The sequence below is a fragment of the Leiobunum rupestre genome, chromosome 2 (genome assembly GCF_980474605.1).
Source record: "Leiobunum rupestre chromosome 2, qqLeiRupe1.1.hap1, whole genome shotgun sequence".
Lineage (NCBI taxonomy): Eukaryota > Metazoa > Arthropoda > Arachnida > Opiliones > Sclerosomatidae > Leiobunum > Leiobunum rupestre.
Genome location: NC_143385.1, coordinates 18,417,796 through 18,432,358, shown reverse-complemented (window position 1 = coordinate 18,432,358; position 14,563 = coordinate 18,417,796). Strand labels below are relative to the sequence as shown.

The 14,563-nt window shown below is 32.2% G+C and overlaps 1 protein-coding gene across 1 annotated transcript in view; it reads left to right on the top strand.

The window, feature by feature from the left end:
* The first annotated feature begins 1,354 nt into the window (after positions 1-1,354).
* LOC149956278 (uncharacterized) overlaps positions 1,355-14,563 on the top strand; it is a 90,224-nt gene continuing 77,015 nt past the window's right edge. The window contains exon 1 of the mRNA XM_090164689.1: positions 1,355-1,453. Within this exon, the coding sequence (XP_090020815.1) occupies positions 1,356-1,453 (98 nt within the window). The 5' untranslated portion in view covers position 1,355. The remainder of the gene's footprint in view (positions 1,454-14,563) is intronic.

Below are 14,563 nucleotides of genomic sequence, written 5' to 3'. Positions count from 1 at the left end.
TTGCGCTCTTCCACCATTTCTACAAATCGTTTACGACATTATATTTGAAATTTAAGTTTGAACTCATGACCCTGTAACCAGCTCCTGCCTTTACTAATATATACATTTCATCGTACCAGTTGTTTTATGACAGTCCTTGATATTTTTTTCTACTAACAAGGAGACGACCCGAGGTGTAAAGCATCGATTTGGTTCAAACTCGGGGGTTTGGTAGAACTTCATGTAACTTGAAACACCCTAAAGGGAAATGTCTCCATAGGCAACCGTTTTGCGATGGCAACCAAAAATGTTTTTGACAATACAAAATGGAAATTTTCCTATTGAATATAACATGGGAATCTGACCAAATGTAAGGGTACCCCTGTAAAGATTTTAATCAACTTCGAATTTTTTCATTATTTTCTTATTTATATTTTCTATTTTTAGCATTTTCAAAAATTAAATATTTTTACAGGGGGTACCCTTAATATTGGTCAGATTCCCATGTTATTTTCTATGGGAAAATTTCCATTTTGTGTTGTCAAAAACATTTTTCGTTGCCATGGCAAAACGGTTGCCTATGGAGACATTTCTATTTAGGGTGTTTCAAGTTACATGTAGGTCTACCAAATCGGTTTGTTACACCTCGGGTCGTCTCCTTTGTAAGTTCTACAAACCTTTACGTTTGAGCAACTAGCTTAATTATCATTCCCTTTGGATTTAAGTTTCATTAAAATTAACTTTTAAAAAACAATACTTAAAACTCAATTTTTACTTGTTGGCCTAAATTCATTTGAAAATATTGTTGTAATAGCGATTGGTGTCAGTCTAATTTTTGTTTTACTATTCATAAAAAAAGAATCCTCAAAATGTAGGGCGCATATTTTATTATGACGTAAATGTATAGCATCTTTCGAATAAATATCGGTTCTTCCGATATTTATCAGCCATTTCCCAGAGGTAAGTTTATTGAAAAACCACATATTAACGATAGGCCTAACAAAAGCTATTAATAATTTTTTCCCACCGTTCTTTCTCTTTTGGAAACTTAAATAAGGAGATCCTTGGCTTTTCTTTAGAACTATTACATAATTTTGCAGAACTATTACTTCCAGGCATATTTCTTTATTGCTACAAACACCCAAGATAATAATTCCTGAGATGAAACGCGTCCGAAATCTGCTGTTTGGGATTTTTTTTAAATTCCGGGGGTCGCTTTTCAGGCGGAGTTTCATATCTCTAAATTGCCAGTATCTCTGATATCTAGATCATCTCCGTGTTTTTTTCACCCGAATGCTAGTACGCAAACAAATTGTGAATATAGTTGGCTTTAAGCTTTAATTTAAAGAAATTAAATATCTTTATTGTAGATACCAATGTGGTTCCAATACTGGACCGATGTAAATGGTGATTTTATGGTTAGTGGCATCGTATTAAGTATATACCAGTTAATCGTGACGAAATTAAATATAACGTAAGTAATTTCAAAAATTTAAAATCACTTCTCTTAAGCCCCATTTTCATGCTCGCTGGTAGCGGATAAAAATCGTCAAAATTCGCTTCCGCCACTCGCAAGCGTGAAAATAAAGCTAAAATATCTGTTGGAAACAGATCGACGCGGAAAGTGAAAAAGTGTATAGCTGAAACGGATTTTGACGATTTTTACCCGCTACCAGCGAGCATCAAAATGAGGCTTTAGAGTTATAGAAAATTCAAGCAGCATCTTTTTATTTAAAAACCTTTAATTATTTGCAGTCTTCTCAGGAATGACGTTTCTACGACTGAAAAATGGTTCGACAATGGCAAAGTTACGGGTCCAAACAGTGCATCGGGAATGCTCGGCTTTTTAGTAAGAAATGTAAGTGAAATTAAAAGACACCTCCGTCGGTTGAATTTTTTAATTGTCTTCGATTTAAAGCAGCTGTTTAATCAAATATTTTAACGATAAACTTTTAAATACTAAATACGGTAATAAATTAATCACCGTGATAATGTTTAATAAACGTTAAAAACTATTATTACCTAAATCATTTATTTCATATAGCCATGAACGTTTACAATATAAAATATTTAAAAAATATACGAGTTACAAACTTCAGCGTACAAATATGAAGAGTACAAAATAGTTTTTTTTAACTATTTTCGTTCAGCTTTCACACGCGGCACTGGTTCCGTTAACACAGGATCAGCACGCTTTCGAATACGTGGAATACTCAACAGGAAGTTTCACAGAATCCTGGAGGATATTGTCCCGAGAGCCTAGATTTAAACGTCCCCGTTCTTTAGATGTTGTTTGTTTATTTGATGTTTACGTATGTGTACAAAATTTATGGCGTCTGACCGATTCCACCAAAGTGTCGCATCCGATTTTTGGCCCAATGTTATTTTACCCCTCATCAAATGGTTCTGATAACTAATTTTACGGTGGGTTTCTTCGGTATAACATTAATAACTCCCTATATTAAAAAGTTCAAGATTTTACTTTTTTCAAAAAATGATTTCGATATTATAGTTTTGACAGTAAATAAATGATGTTTTTATATTTGGTATTTTCAACAAAAATGTCCCCAGCTAACCCTAAAAGGTGGACCTGCACGAATTTTGCAGTTAGTTTAGAACTCATTAACGATAAGTTAAGGTTCTTTACATATAACAAGCTAAATTGGCCATATCGAACTAAAGGTACAGTTAATTTCAAATTATACCAGCTTAGCTTGATTATGATATAGATGTTCCGTAACACCAAAAACGTTATTTATTTCTTACTGTTTATTCCCTCTTGACAAAACAAAGCTTATGCGTTTGAGTAATGAAATTAACACGTAAGATCGATGCACTAAATTATCTGTTAGCTATAGACTAAACAACGTGCCCGAGTGTTACATAAGAAACAAATGACATATATTATTACTAAAATCCAGTTATTTTTAAATCATCTGTCATAAGAGTCACATAAAGGCGTTAAAGTGTGAGAAAAATTACTGATCTTCCCAATTTAAGTTTTCGCTCCTTTAAAGACATTGTATTCAATCTCGTCCTACTGAATAAGATGCTTCTTAACACAAGTTACTTAAGCAGGAAAAGCTTAATAATGAGATTGTTAATTTGTGTTGCCCATATTTTCAGACTGCGATGAATAATAACCACAACTTCAAGCTTTAAATGCCAAAATTTGAATAAATTAATCCTTAGTTTATACTAACCCCACATAAGAAACAAAACTATAACAGTTTATTTTGAGACTAGTGCTCTCGGTCTATAAATTGAACGTTATCTCGTTAAGCCTGATGCAAATATAAAACTCGCAGGCGATTTTTGAGGGCTCACGCCTACGTCGTATCAAAAACCAGGTTCGCGCATAACTGAACGAAACGTGTGGGAAATTGGTATTTTTTTCTAATTTCGCGTCGCGCTGACCGGTTAGTGTCTCATGTGTGAAGATGGCTTTATCTCGGCGTGCAAGCAAACCCTTTCGTGATGACCTATCGGTCGTGATTTTACATTACACCAAATAATTGTACGTTTTTCACCCTAAATATAAGATCAATATGAATCAGGACCCGTTACGAATCAGGGTCCCGAACTTAAATGTATACGTAGGTGGGTGACATGTAGGGACTGTTTAAGCTGTAATTAAAACCGTCATATAAGACAATTCACCAACGAATATGATCGGAAGTCATCTCCTCTTTCTGTGAAACGAAAGTAACGAAAAGAAACACTATTGATTAGTGGTCAGAGAGCTGACCATAACATTGACTAAAGATAGATCTAAACGCTGGAACAAATAAAATTGTATTAGATTAATCGTTTGTCAGTAACCAATTTATTTTACAGATTTGGACACTTCTTTTGCTTTCATTAGTGTTCGTGTCTCTTTATGAATACCTCGCAAAACACACTTTTGAGAGTTCGAATATAAATTTTTCCGAGATCTTCACCAACGTTTTAGGGATAATTTTGCACCAAGGTACGTCAATCACCTAAATTGCAATATCCTTAATTTCATATTTAAAAAAAGTAAAAAGTCGATAGTAAAATGGACCGTGCGGCGGAGTGAAACCTCTTTCATATTTGTTATGGCGTATATTAGACTTTTCTCCCGAATTATATATCCAACTTCATACTATTAAAAAGATAAAATTAAACGTAGAATAAATTGATTATATATAATATGACAAAGGTTAAATTATAATTTGGTAATAGTTAAATATACTTTAGATTCAAACATTAATGTTTACATGTCAAAATTAGGGATTACCTTTCTCTGCCATAAAATATCAAAAGAAATGAAAACCGAGGAATTATAAAATGGTTTAGGACATATTTTGCAATTTATCTAGACGTGATGTTAGTTAACTCTAATAATATCAATAAAATGAAACAAGTGTGGTAGTCTAATCTTCGTTTTGCCGCCAAACTAGTCGAATTTATAGTTCTTTCGTAATATGTATAATATGATCTGCAAGTTTAAAGAATGATTTTCCAGCTTAAGGCAATCTGCAAGCATGCAACACAGACGGCCTAAGCAATCAAATTTTTTTAAATAACTATGCTAATCATGACAAAGGCCTTTTCACACAAGTCAACACTATCGCACAGCTTTTATTGTGAGCGCAGTTTTAGACTCGAGTTAGAAAAAACTTAGCAATTTGATAAACACTCTCGAGGAAAATTGTTTAGATTTGGCGGGTGAACATGCAAAATATCCTACTCGTTATTCTAAAACCAAAATTCCACTTCTTCTTCATTATATGTTATTTTACAAAAGCGTTTAAAATTAATATTTTATTTTGGTTCCGTGAACTAAAAAATGTATTTTATATATTTAAACCTACGCGTTATAGTCATTTGTTCTACTATTAATGTGAGGTTTACTCAAGTTTCCATGATCAGTCTTTGGAGAAAGCAAGCACCACGAGACAGTTTTAATAAAAATCTAAAAGCCTATTTCACCACCTTAAAACATTCCATGGACCACTGTATTTTCTTAATTTTTAGGCTGTGATCTAAATGCCGTAGCGTGGTACCGCCGTTTTGCTTATTGGGCCATTTGGATACTTTCTTTTTTTGTGATTTCATCTGGTTTCCTCAGCGCAATTCTGTCATTTATTACTTTACCCGAGTCACTGCAATATTACGACACTTTGGAGGACTTGTTGCTTAAACCAGATTTATGGGTATTAACATACAAAGATGCAATTGCGCATTATTATTTCGAGGTGAGACTATCTTAATTCTTAATTAAACAAATAGGCAAAGTTCACCCCTCTGATTTTTATTTGGTGAATCACGTAGAATATCTCTGCCCGACGAAGCTTAAAGAAGCTTCAATATTTCTTTATAACGGCTTGTTTGAGTTTTAAAAGATCCGAGATTATTTATTATAAAAAATAGCCTATCTTAAACAACTAATTACACCTTAATATCGCAAATATTTGCGTTTTTAGTTTTGACGCATTGTTGGGCACGGTTCATCTCATTTTGCGTACCGAGGTTATGTAGTGCTTTTATTTAGTTTAAGTGTATGGTTATTTAAAATGTCTTCCTTATTTTGATATTATATAGGCTACAAGATAAACGTACCACATCGGTTGGAGGGACCCTGTAATCTACTGAAGGGAGTGGTGTACAAAAATATGCTTTGAAATCACAATTCCTGTAATACCTAAAGTAGAGCTGCGTGTCGGTATATGCATTTTTTAAGAACCCAGTTTTTGAAGCCCATTAATCTTTCTCGTTAAGAAAACATTTTCAAAATCTCGTAAGAAGGTTGCGTTTGTATGATAGGAAAACAGCTATCAATAATTATTCTCTGTGCTATATAATCCACTTGAGGTTTGGTTATTGTTTTTTCAATACTATGTTTATACGTTGTAGTAGTAACAGTTCATCATCACAGTTCTTACACGGTTCCTTATTTCCTTTCCTAATTCGTCTGTCGTCAATCAAATTAAAATTAAAAACATTAATAAAATATAATTAACTATTAATTAACTATATCAATTTTATAACAATAAGCAATATTTTTCGTACTTGAGCGCTCAATGCTTTTTTAAGGTAAAATTTAACGTCATAAAACCTTTTTTTAGAATTATTAGAAATTCGTATTTAAGCATCTTACTTAATTATTTATTAGCTAATTCCTCTACTACTTTCAACACAGAGGTGGTCGAAGGAAAAAGTAACACGCTACGTTCTTTTACCTGGGGTTGATTATGTTTCTTATACCCTTGTGTCATTGTTCATATTATTCACTGTTTAGAATAGTAAATTGAAAACACCGCGAAAAGTCTACGCACAAATAGTCCAAAGCAACGGATTGCACACGGTGGAGGAAATGCCGTGGGGAAAAATTGAACAAGCAATAGAGAAAGGATCTGCTGTAATTATTAAGCCAGAAAAATTATCAAAGCTCGAAGTTCTGTATTTCGATCGTTGCCACGAAAAAAACAATGAAATACACTTTTCGAAGGAAGAAGTAATTGGAGAATTGTACCACTTTATGGTGCGCAGAGGAATCGACGAGGAGTTCAAAAACGCATTTTTCAGCATGTAAGTAAAGCTTAGAATCACCTAATTCCAATAGGAACACATTTTACGTTAATTCTACAATACTTGTATCTAGCTGTCTGGAATCGGGAATGAAATCTAACATTAAAAAAGACCAACAAATTTATGGGGGTATAAATTGGAATAAATGGTCTTATTTATAAATTGTTGTTTCAAACTCAAAGCAATCCAAAAAACATAGTTCAATTAGTGAGAGAACTGCAGCTAAAGCAAATGGATTGCTTAAATAGTCCCGCTAAAGATTTAAGGAATTATGCTTATTTCCATCTCGAAATTGAAAAAAAGGAAAATTTTATTTATCAAATCAGTTTTGAGAACAATTCACACAATATTCTTAAAAATTATTTTTCAAAAGCATTCACATTTATAAAACTTTATTTTTGAATAAATTTAAATAAAAACTATATTAAATTTAAAACCGTTTTATACAGCAAAGAAATGATGAAAACGGTTTCAAATTTATAAATACCATTTAAATCTGATAAAAGCTGTTTAAAAGTTAGAAATTAAAATTATATTAACAATTTAAAGATTTCTCAACGTGTTTTCAAAACCTGCCTTTCCTGGAGAAGAGTACCAATTATCCTAGGGTTTGAAATAGTTTTATCTTATTACTTTTAGTAGAATAAAATCGAATTAATTTCTGCCAAACATAAAATAAAGCCAATTAAAAAGAAAAGAATGTATTCGCAATTGTAAAAGGGCTTACAATGTTTTTCAAACCATATTAACTTAAAAAAGAACATCGAATCAATAGCTCACACTGACACTCCACGTCAAATCGACAACTCATGCAACCATGGGTCGGCCGATCCAAATGAAATTTTTACCACGTAAAATAAGTACAAATTGATGGACAAATACTAAGGTTTAGCGAAAAATGTTAAGCGGTTGCAAAACTAGAGCAATATGAACAGAAGTCACTTTTTCGAAGTGACGTAAAGCTCATTTTGGTACCCCAAAGGAATCGTTTAATAAATTATAATATACAAATACGTTTTAAGCAAAATATTCGGTTTTAGTGTAATACGTACTGTAGATTTCAAAAAACACCATAGAAATTTTCAATCCGTTTCTTTAATAATAATTGTTTAATAATTTTTCTAAGATGGGGGGTCACCTTCGACGGCGTATAAAGGCCCAAGTCCCAACTTCGATTTTCAAATACAAGTTATTTTTAAATAGCCCCTTACGTGAGCTTCAATTTGATATACTATACTCCTAGAGTATTTGGTTTTTAAGGTTTAAAAAAAACAATATTCGAATTTTGTTTATTTTCGCAAATTTATCAATAAAATTGTAAACAATATTTTTTGTTTTAGAAAGTACTAATACCAAAATTCGATAAAAATTATTTTTGATAAAATTCATATATCGTAATTAAAATTGCGTAATGGTGGTCAAAAATATTTTGCAAACTCTCAACTACAATATCGTCTAAATGAGCTGTTATCAGACTTTTTATTTCATCTTCCAATTCGTCAATTTTCTTCATTCCCTTTGCCTTACACAATGAAGTTTTATAACACTCTTCGTTCTTTAGTTCACCGACCGAGTGCTGATTCGGAAAATGTGAATCTAATTCCATCGCTAATCCCGAATTTTTCAAGTTTCAAACACGAATAAACTACTATTACTCTACATTAAATTCAAAGAATTTCACTTTAGCTATGAACATCAAATTACAATTGTTCTTGAAAAAGTCGCCACGATTTAAGGAGTAATTTTATTTCTAAATTCTTAACAAGTGAGATCAGACAAGAAGGCTGTTACACTGTCATATTTGCTTTGTTCCTTTAGATAATATTCTAGTCATACTTCCAGCGCCTTTTCAAGACGTTTCTCACAAATCGCGTTCCAAATTAAGAATGTCTAAAATATGCTTAGACAATGTACAAAGAGATTTTAAATTACCTTTTAAAAAATAATTTTTGTAGAATTTTTGTACTAGTACTTTCTAAAACAAAAAAATATTTTATTGATAAATTTGCGAAAATAAACAAAATTCGAATATTGTTTTTTTCAAACCTTAAAAACCAAAGGGCTATTTAAAAATAACTTGTATTTGAAAATCGAAGTTGGGACTTGGGCCTTTATACGCCGTCGAAGGTGACCCCCCATCTTAGAAAAATTCTAAGAAAACAATTATTATTAAACAAACGGATAAAGCTTGAAAATTTCTATGGTGTGTTTTGAAATCTACAGTAGGTATTACACTTAAACCGAATATTTTGCTTAAAACGTATTTGTATATTATAATTTATTGAACGATTCCTATGGGGGTTGTTAAATCTCGATTGTATAGAATGGTTTTTAATTTTAATTAATTAATTAAATTGAAACTTATAATTTTAATGTATATAGGTAAATTAGTGTATTGTTATGTTGAATTTAATTTTGTAATATTTGTAATTTCGGTAGCGTATTGTATGTATTTTTGACATTTAGTTATCGGTATTTCCCCACGTTTTTTGTAGGTGCCATTTGGGCCAATACCTTTTGACAAGGAAATAGCTAATCGCCCCCCTATGAAGGGCAGCGAAAAAAGTGTAGTGTGGAAATTCCCCAAGTAGCTAGAGGGAGTTGTTTCCTTATGTTGAGAAATGAAAGGGAATGTGGGCAATGTGTCGACCATCAGCGGGATGATCACGTGATGGAAAAACCCCAAAATAGGGATTACTGGCCGTTAGGGCCAGTCTTAAGAAAGAAAAGGGTTTAGTTTCGAAAGAAAACCGTTAGAGAAGCAGAAGAGTTTCAGTCCAGAAAGGAGCGACTGCGGCCGTCTCGAAGTTAAGCGCCCTTGTTTTAGGGCGTTTAGTAAAAGAAGTTACGAGTTAGTAAAATCAGTTAAAATAAAGTAGTTGTCTTGTTTTTAAAGAAGTTTGGTTTCAATTCATTTTAATTCTCACGTAACCCATCGTGCCGGGTCAAGAAATCAGCGACTGGAGTGTTTCAGTCCGCTTTAATCGCCAGTTAATTTAAGCTCTCCCTACAAGTGCGTTTTGGTTTTAGTTTTCAACCAAAATGAGCTTTACGTCACTTCGAAAAAGTGACTTCTGTTCATATTGCTCTAGTTTTGCAACCGCTTAACATTTTTCGCTAAAACTTAGTATTTGCCCATCAATTTGTCCTTATTTTACGTGGTAAAAATTTCATTTGTATCGGCCGACCCATGGTTGCATGAGTTGTCGATTTGACGTGGAATGACCCTAAGGCATCATTCTTAATTCAAACCTATGTTTCCGAGTATTCGTGGCAAGGGCAATTAGCCGAGGAAGAAGAATGTATCAAGCTACTTTACCTGAGATTAGTAAGATCAAAGCTCACTTTCAAAATTCTAAAAAAAACCGATCAGAATAAATTCATTTAGCTGACAAACACTAACGTTTAAGACTGCATGCCTTACGATAACGACCTCTTAACTATTTAAGCTTGGAAATAATAAAACATTATTCTAAAAAAAAATTAATTTTATTTTGGTAAAAAAAAAACACTTTTTGCCAGTCCAAAATGTATGAAATATTCAATCTATTAAATTCCAATTACCAACCAAATACACGCGGCAAATTATCATTTTATTTTTTCGAAAATGTTAGATACAAAGTCAAGGTTTCAAGAGTAATGTAATGAATACTCCTAAAAAAATGATGCTTTTTCTTATAAATACAATGATATTTTAAAACTTTTTGAATAACTAGTATAACCATATCCTATTTTTTTAATATCGATGTTTTTTTTTCTGTATCACTGTCGTGTTCGTCCCGAGGGATTTTGTAACTTTTGTTAAAATAACGCTGACTTTAATAGTTCATATTCAATATTTTTAAAAGTAAAACTTTAAAACCTCATTGTTAATGTCGTACTAATTAATTAAACCATTTCATTTTATTTTATAAAATTATTAATCTCGTTTTAGCATTGAGCGGTACGTTGAAGCTGGTTTACCCGAAAAAGACTATCTAAAGCAAATGGAGGAACAACCAATCTGCACGCGCACTTTTGAAAAAGACGAAGATCATTCGATCAAGGTCCTCAACATGGAAAATATTTTGTTCGCTTCGGTCATTCTGATTATTGGTCTACTGTTCTCCTTCTTCGTTTTAATAATTCAAAGTTCTTTGACACCGTATGCTGAATGGCATGTAATCAGTTGTCACTGATATTTGTCAGCTTTAAATTCGCATACAGCTAAAATGGAAAAGCACATTAATATAGAGTATGTAGTATTTTTAATCTACGAAAGTAAAAGAGCCTATACACAAATTGGTTTCGATATTTACTGACCTTTTCACAAATTGTAACAATACACAATTACCCATCCTAATTTGCTCTTGTACTTAACTTTAATAAACGGCACTGATTGAAAACAATTCAGAGATGTTAACATGTGCAATTTAGACATAATAAATACTTATACGGAATTTAATTGGTCACAAGAAGTCGTTTTAATTCAAATATTTAGATGGTATCTTGTTTAAAAACTAACAAGATTGGAACAATATTTTTATTGTTTTGTAGAATGAGCTTGCTTTTTATTTAAATAAATCGTGAAGAAAAATGCTTTAATGTTAAATATCCAACAAGAATGGCAAATAACTGAAATATCATAAGATTACCAAATGCCCATTCCCCGGGAAATATTCTAGACGGCTCTGACGATAATGTTGTAAGAACGCGTCAGTAACAACATGTACCAGGAGATGATGATTTAGTTTAATACTTAAAAGCAAAGCCGTTTATCCCTAGTATTTTCAACAATGACGACTTCTTTATTTTAATGATATTTGGAATAATCCCAAAACAATATTATATGAAATGTGAAGTTTCATTTTCTCGTTAAATTAAAATATCAATACTTTTCATTTCAAATCAAATAGGAAAGTCTGTGTTCGTTTATCAAATGATTTATTTGAAATTTGAAACTTAATTAGACAGGAATAAACAATGTTAAAATAAATTGACCACAAGTATCAGAAATTTTTACGATTTTGACTAAACCGGATTGGTATCGTCCAATATCATTATATGTACGTTCAAGTTGGCTCTAGTTTGTCCAAATCAACGCTGATTGATTATAATATTGCCTATAACGTCTGCACACTACGAACCAAATTTGCACAATTTATTTTACCCAAGAACAATAATGTAAGGAAATTTCACAATAAATAATAAGAAATTTTGACGTTTCATTGCTTTATTGTGGACATGGTAAATTCCCTATTGAAAGATAACAGTTGAGTAGGTTGATAAAATAAAAATTAATGATATATTCGGCATCTGACTGAAGAATTTAAACATTTAAATTGCACTTTATTGAAAAAACGACCTCTATATGCAACATCACAAATTAAAAATATTTTTCTCAAAGTAAAATAAACTAAGTGTTATACTTAAAATAAACGTGTCTCATTGTTGATATTTTAAATATATGTTACTTGAGTCAGGAGAACTAACCTAAAAAAATTAAAAAATAGAAGGTGACGTCATTTTCGATTTTTGGGGGTCAAATGAACCCCGCCAATACCTTAACATCTTCTACAATAATAGTCCGATTTAAATTTCATTGCCAGATTCGGATTTCCTGTCAAATTTGATTTCGATGCGAGTTATGCTCAAATATATGAATTTTCGTTATGTGTAAATTTCAATAAATCATAAAACGCCCAATTTTACAGCTAGAGGGCTTACATTTTGGGAATTGTCATTATTTCAAGCCTACATTCACACAAAAATTTTATGTAAAAATCGGTGAGGCAGTGCCTCCCAACCTCACGATTTCACATGGAATGGCCCTTATGCATTCCGGCTGGAATATTAATTTAACAAAACTTCCAATGAGTTTTGGGATTTTTTTTTATAAATCTTAACCTGAATAATGTAACACAGTCTTTTAAAAAATAATCATTCCTAATTTTTAAATTATTAAGAAAGTTTTAAAACATTTTTAAAATTTTATTTTGAATTTAAAGTTTTAATTTTAAACTTAAATTGATTTTTTACTCAAATAATTAAAATAGAACTTTTTGTTTTAACCAAGGCATTTCTAATGTTTTCTGACAACAGTGTCTCTGAAAAACTGCTACGGATAATCACAGGGTGGTTCAATTCGTTCCTGCATTTAGATCTAGCCATTTTCGTTGATATATTTAAATTTCAGTTTCCAGGAAATTGTGTAGGCTACAGGATGTTGCGATAACATTTAAAAGGAACGAAAGCTGCAAATCATTCTTTTTAAGTTAACACCACCAGCGTCCCTTTAATCTTGTTAATGCGTTTTTCGCATCACTCAAACTAAATTATGGCAGTATATTATTAACAATCAATTAAAATCAATTTATAAATAGTTATTATGAAGTTCCTTATCAGTCGTATTTCCATTTTCAGAGAATCCCTTGAAAAACTATGGTATTCAAGTTCACTATTTACTAAAAGTGGAATCTCTGTGTAATCAATTATAACATTTTTCTACGAAATATAAAAGAAAATACACGTTGTTTATTTAATGTATATAAAAAACCTACCTGGGGAAAGAGATTTCCAAGGACTAACTTTTTGTAAATAAATGAGTTTCCAAATTTTCGGATATCAAGAAATCTGTAAAATAAAATTTGAAAATTCTTTATCTTCAAATTAGTCAGCAACTTGCCTTCCTCAAATATCCACTACTGCTTGCATTAAAACAGAATGCCTCCCTTTTCTGTTGTAATAATTCGTATGGAATTCCTCTGGTAAAATTACGGGAATGTGTGTCCCATCTTATTGCCGGAGCATTTAAAAATCAATCAGTGGGAAAGGCAATTACTGATAAGAGGCTTTTAATACAAAGCTGAACAATTAGTCAAATATTAAATACGAATTCTGGTAGCTAGAATACTAAATTTCTTACTTGGTGGAAAACAACGCAAGCTGTCTTTCAAGCCACTCTAAACAGGCTTCCTAACGTGCTGAATAATACTCGAGTTGCCAATGTAATTGTTTCGAAATGCCATCAGATCGTTTTTGGTTGATTCTAGGAGTTGAATGGAAGATAGGTAATTGATTGATGAGTTTTGTAATTCTTGCGATAATGAATAGATTGCCCCAAGTAGCTTTTCAGTGAAAAGTAAACAACGAAGGAATGATATTGAATGTATTCGTTTTCGCAAACCTTGAGCTTCTGCAGCTGTTAACCTGTCAACATTCTGCTTAGGAATGGCTTCCAACACATTAACAATCGTTTCAATACGAAGCTTTATTTTGCGAACGGATCGACACCAATAAGACCATCGAGTTTCAACTAATCTTTCGAGCTCCAAGACTTCTAGATTAATCTCAATTTGTGCTTTCACAAAAAGTCCATGTCGGGGGCCACTAACTGATAAAAACACAAACTGATTGAATGATGGAAAACATGTCAACGATCTCGGGAATATTTTTAATTGTATTGACTAAAACTAGGTTAAGTCTATGGGCGTGGCAGTGAATGTATATGACATGTAGTGCAATTTCTTTAATCTGTGCCTGAACACCTCTAAGGTGACCACTCATGACAGAAGCACCATCGTAGCATTGAGCCACACATTTATCCCACGATAATTTGTTTTCCAAAACTGCATTGTTGATAGCAGTTTTTAATGCCTCAGCATCTACTTTTTCCATATGAAAAGTACCTAGAGGTTTTTCCCAAACTAAACCATTTTGTGACGTGAATCTGATGACGAAGCTCATTTGTTCTCTGCGAGAAATATCTTTTGGCTCATCAACCATCAATGCCCAGTAGGATCCTAGAGAACTAATAATGTTCTTTCTAAGAATGTTTGCCAAGCAGTGTAAAATATCGTTCTGATATTCCACTGATGTGTAATGTCCGTATCTCATTCGAAGTCTTTCCCGTAGTTGAGATAAAAACTCACTCATCCTTTCGAGCAATTCAACGAAATTCCCTTTGTTTGACGATTCTTGTGACTCCTCCTCACCACGGAAAGCCAACCCTTGCCGAGCTAGATATTAAGTCGCTAAAATTAAATACTTG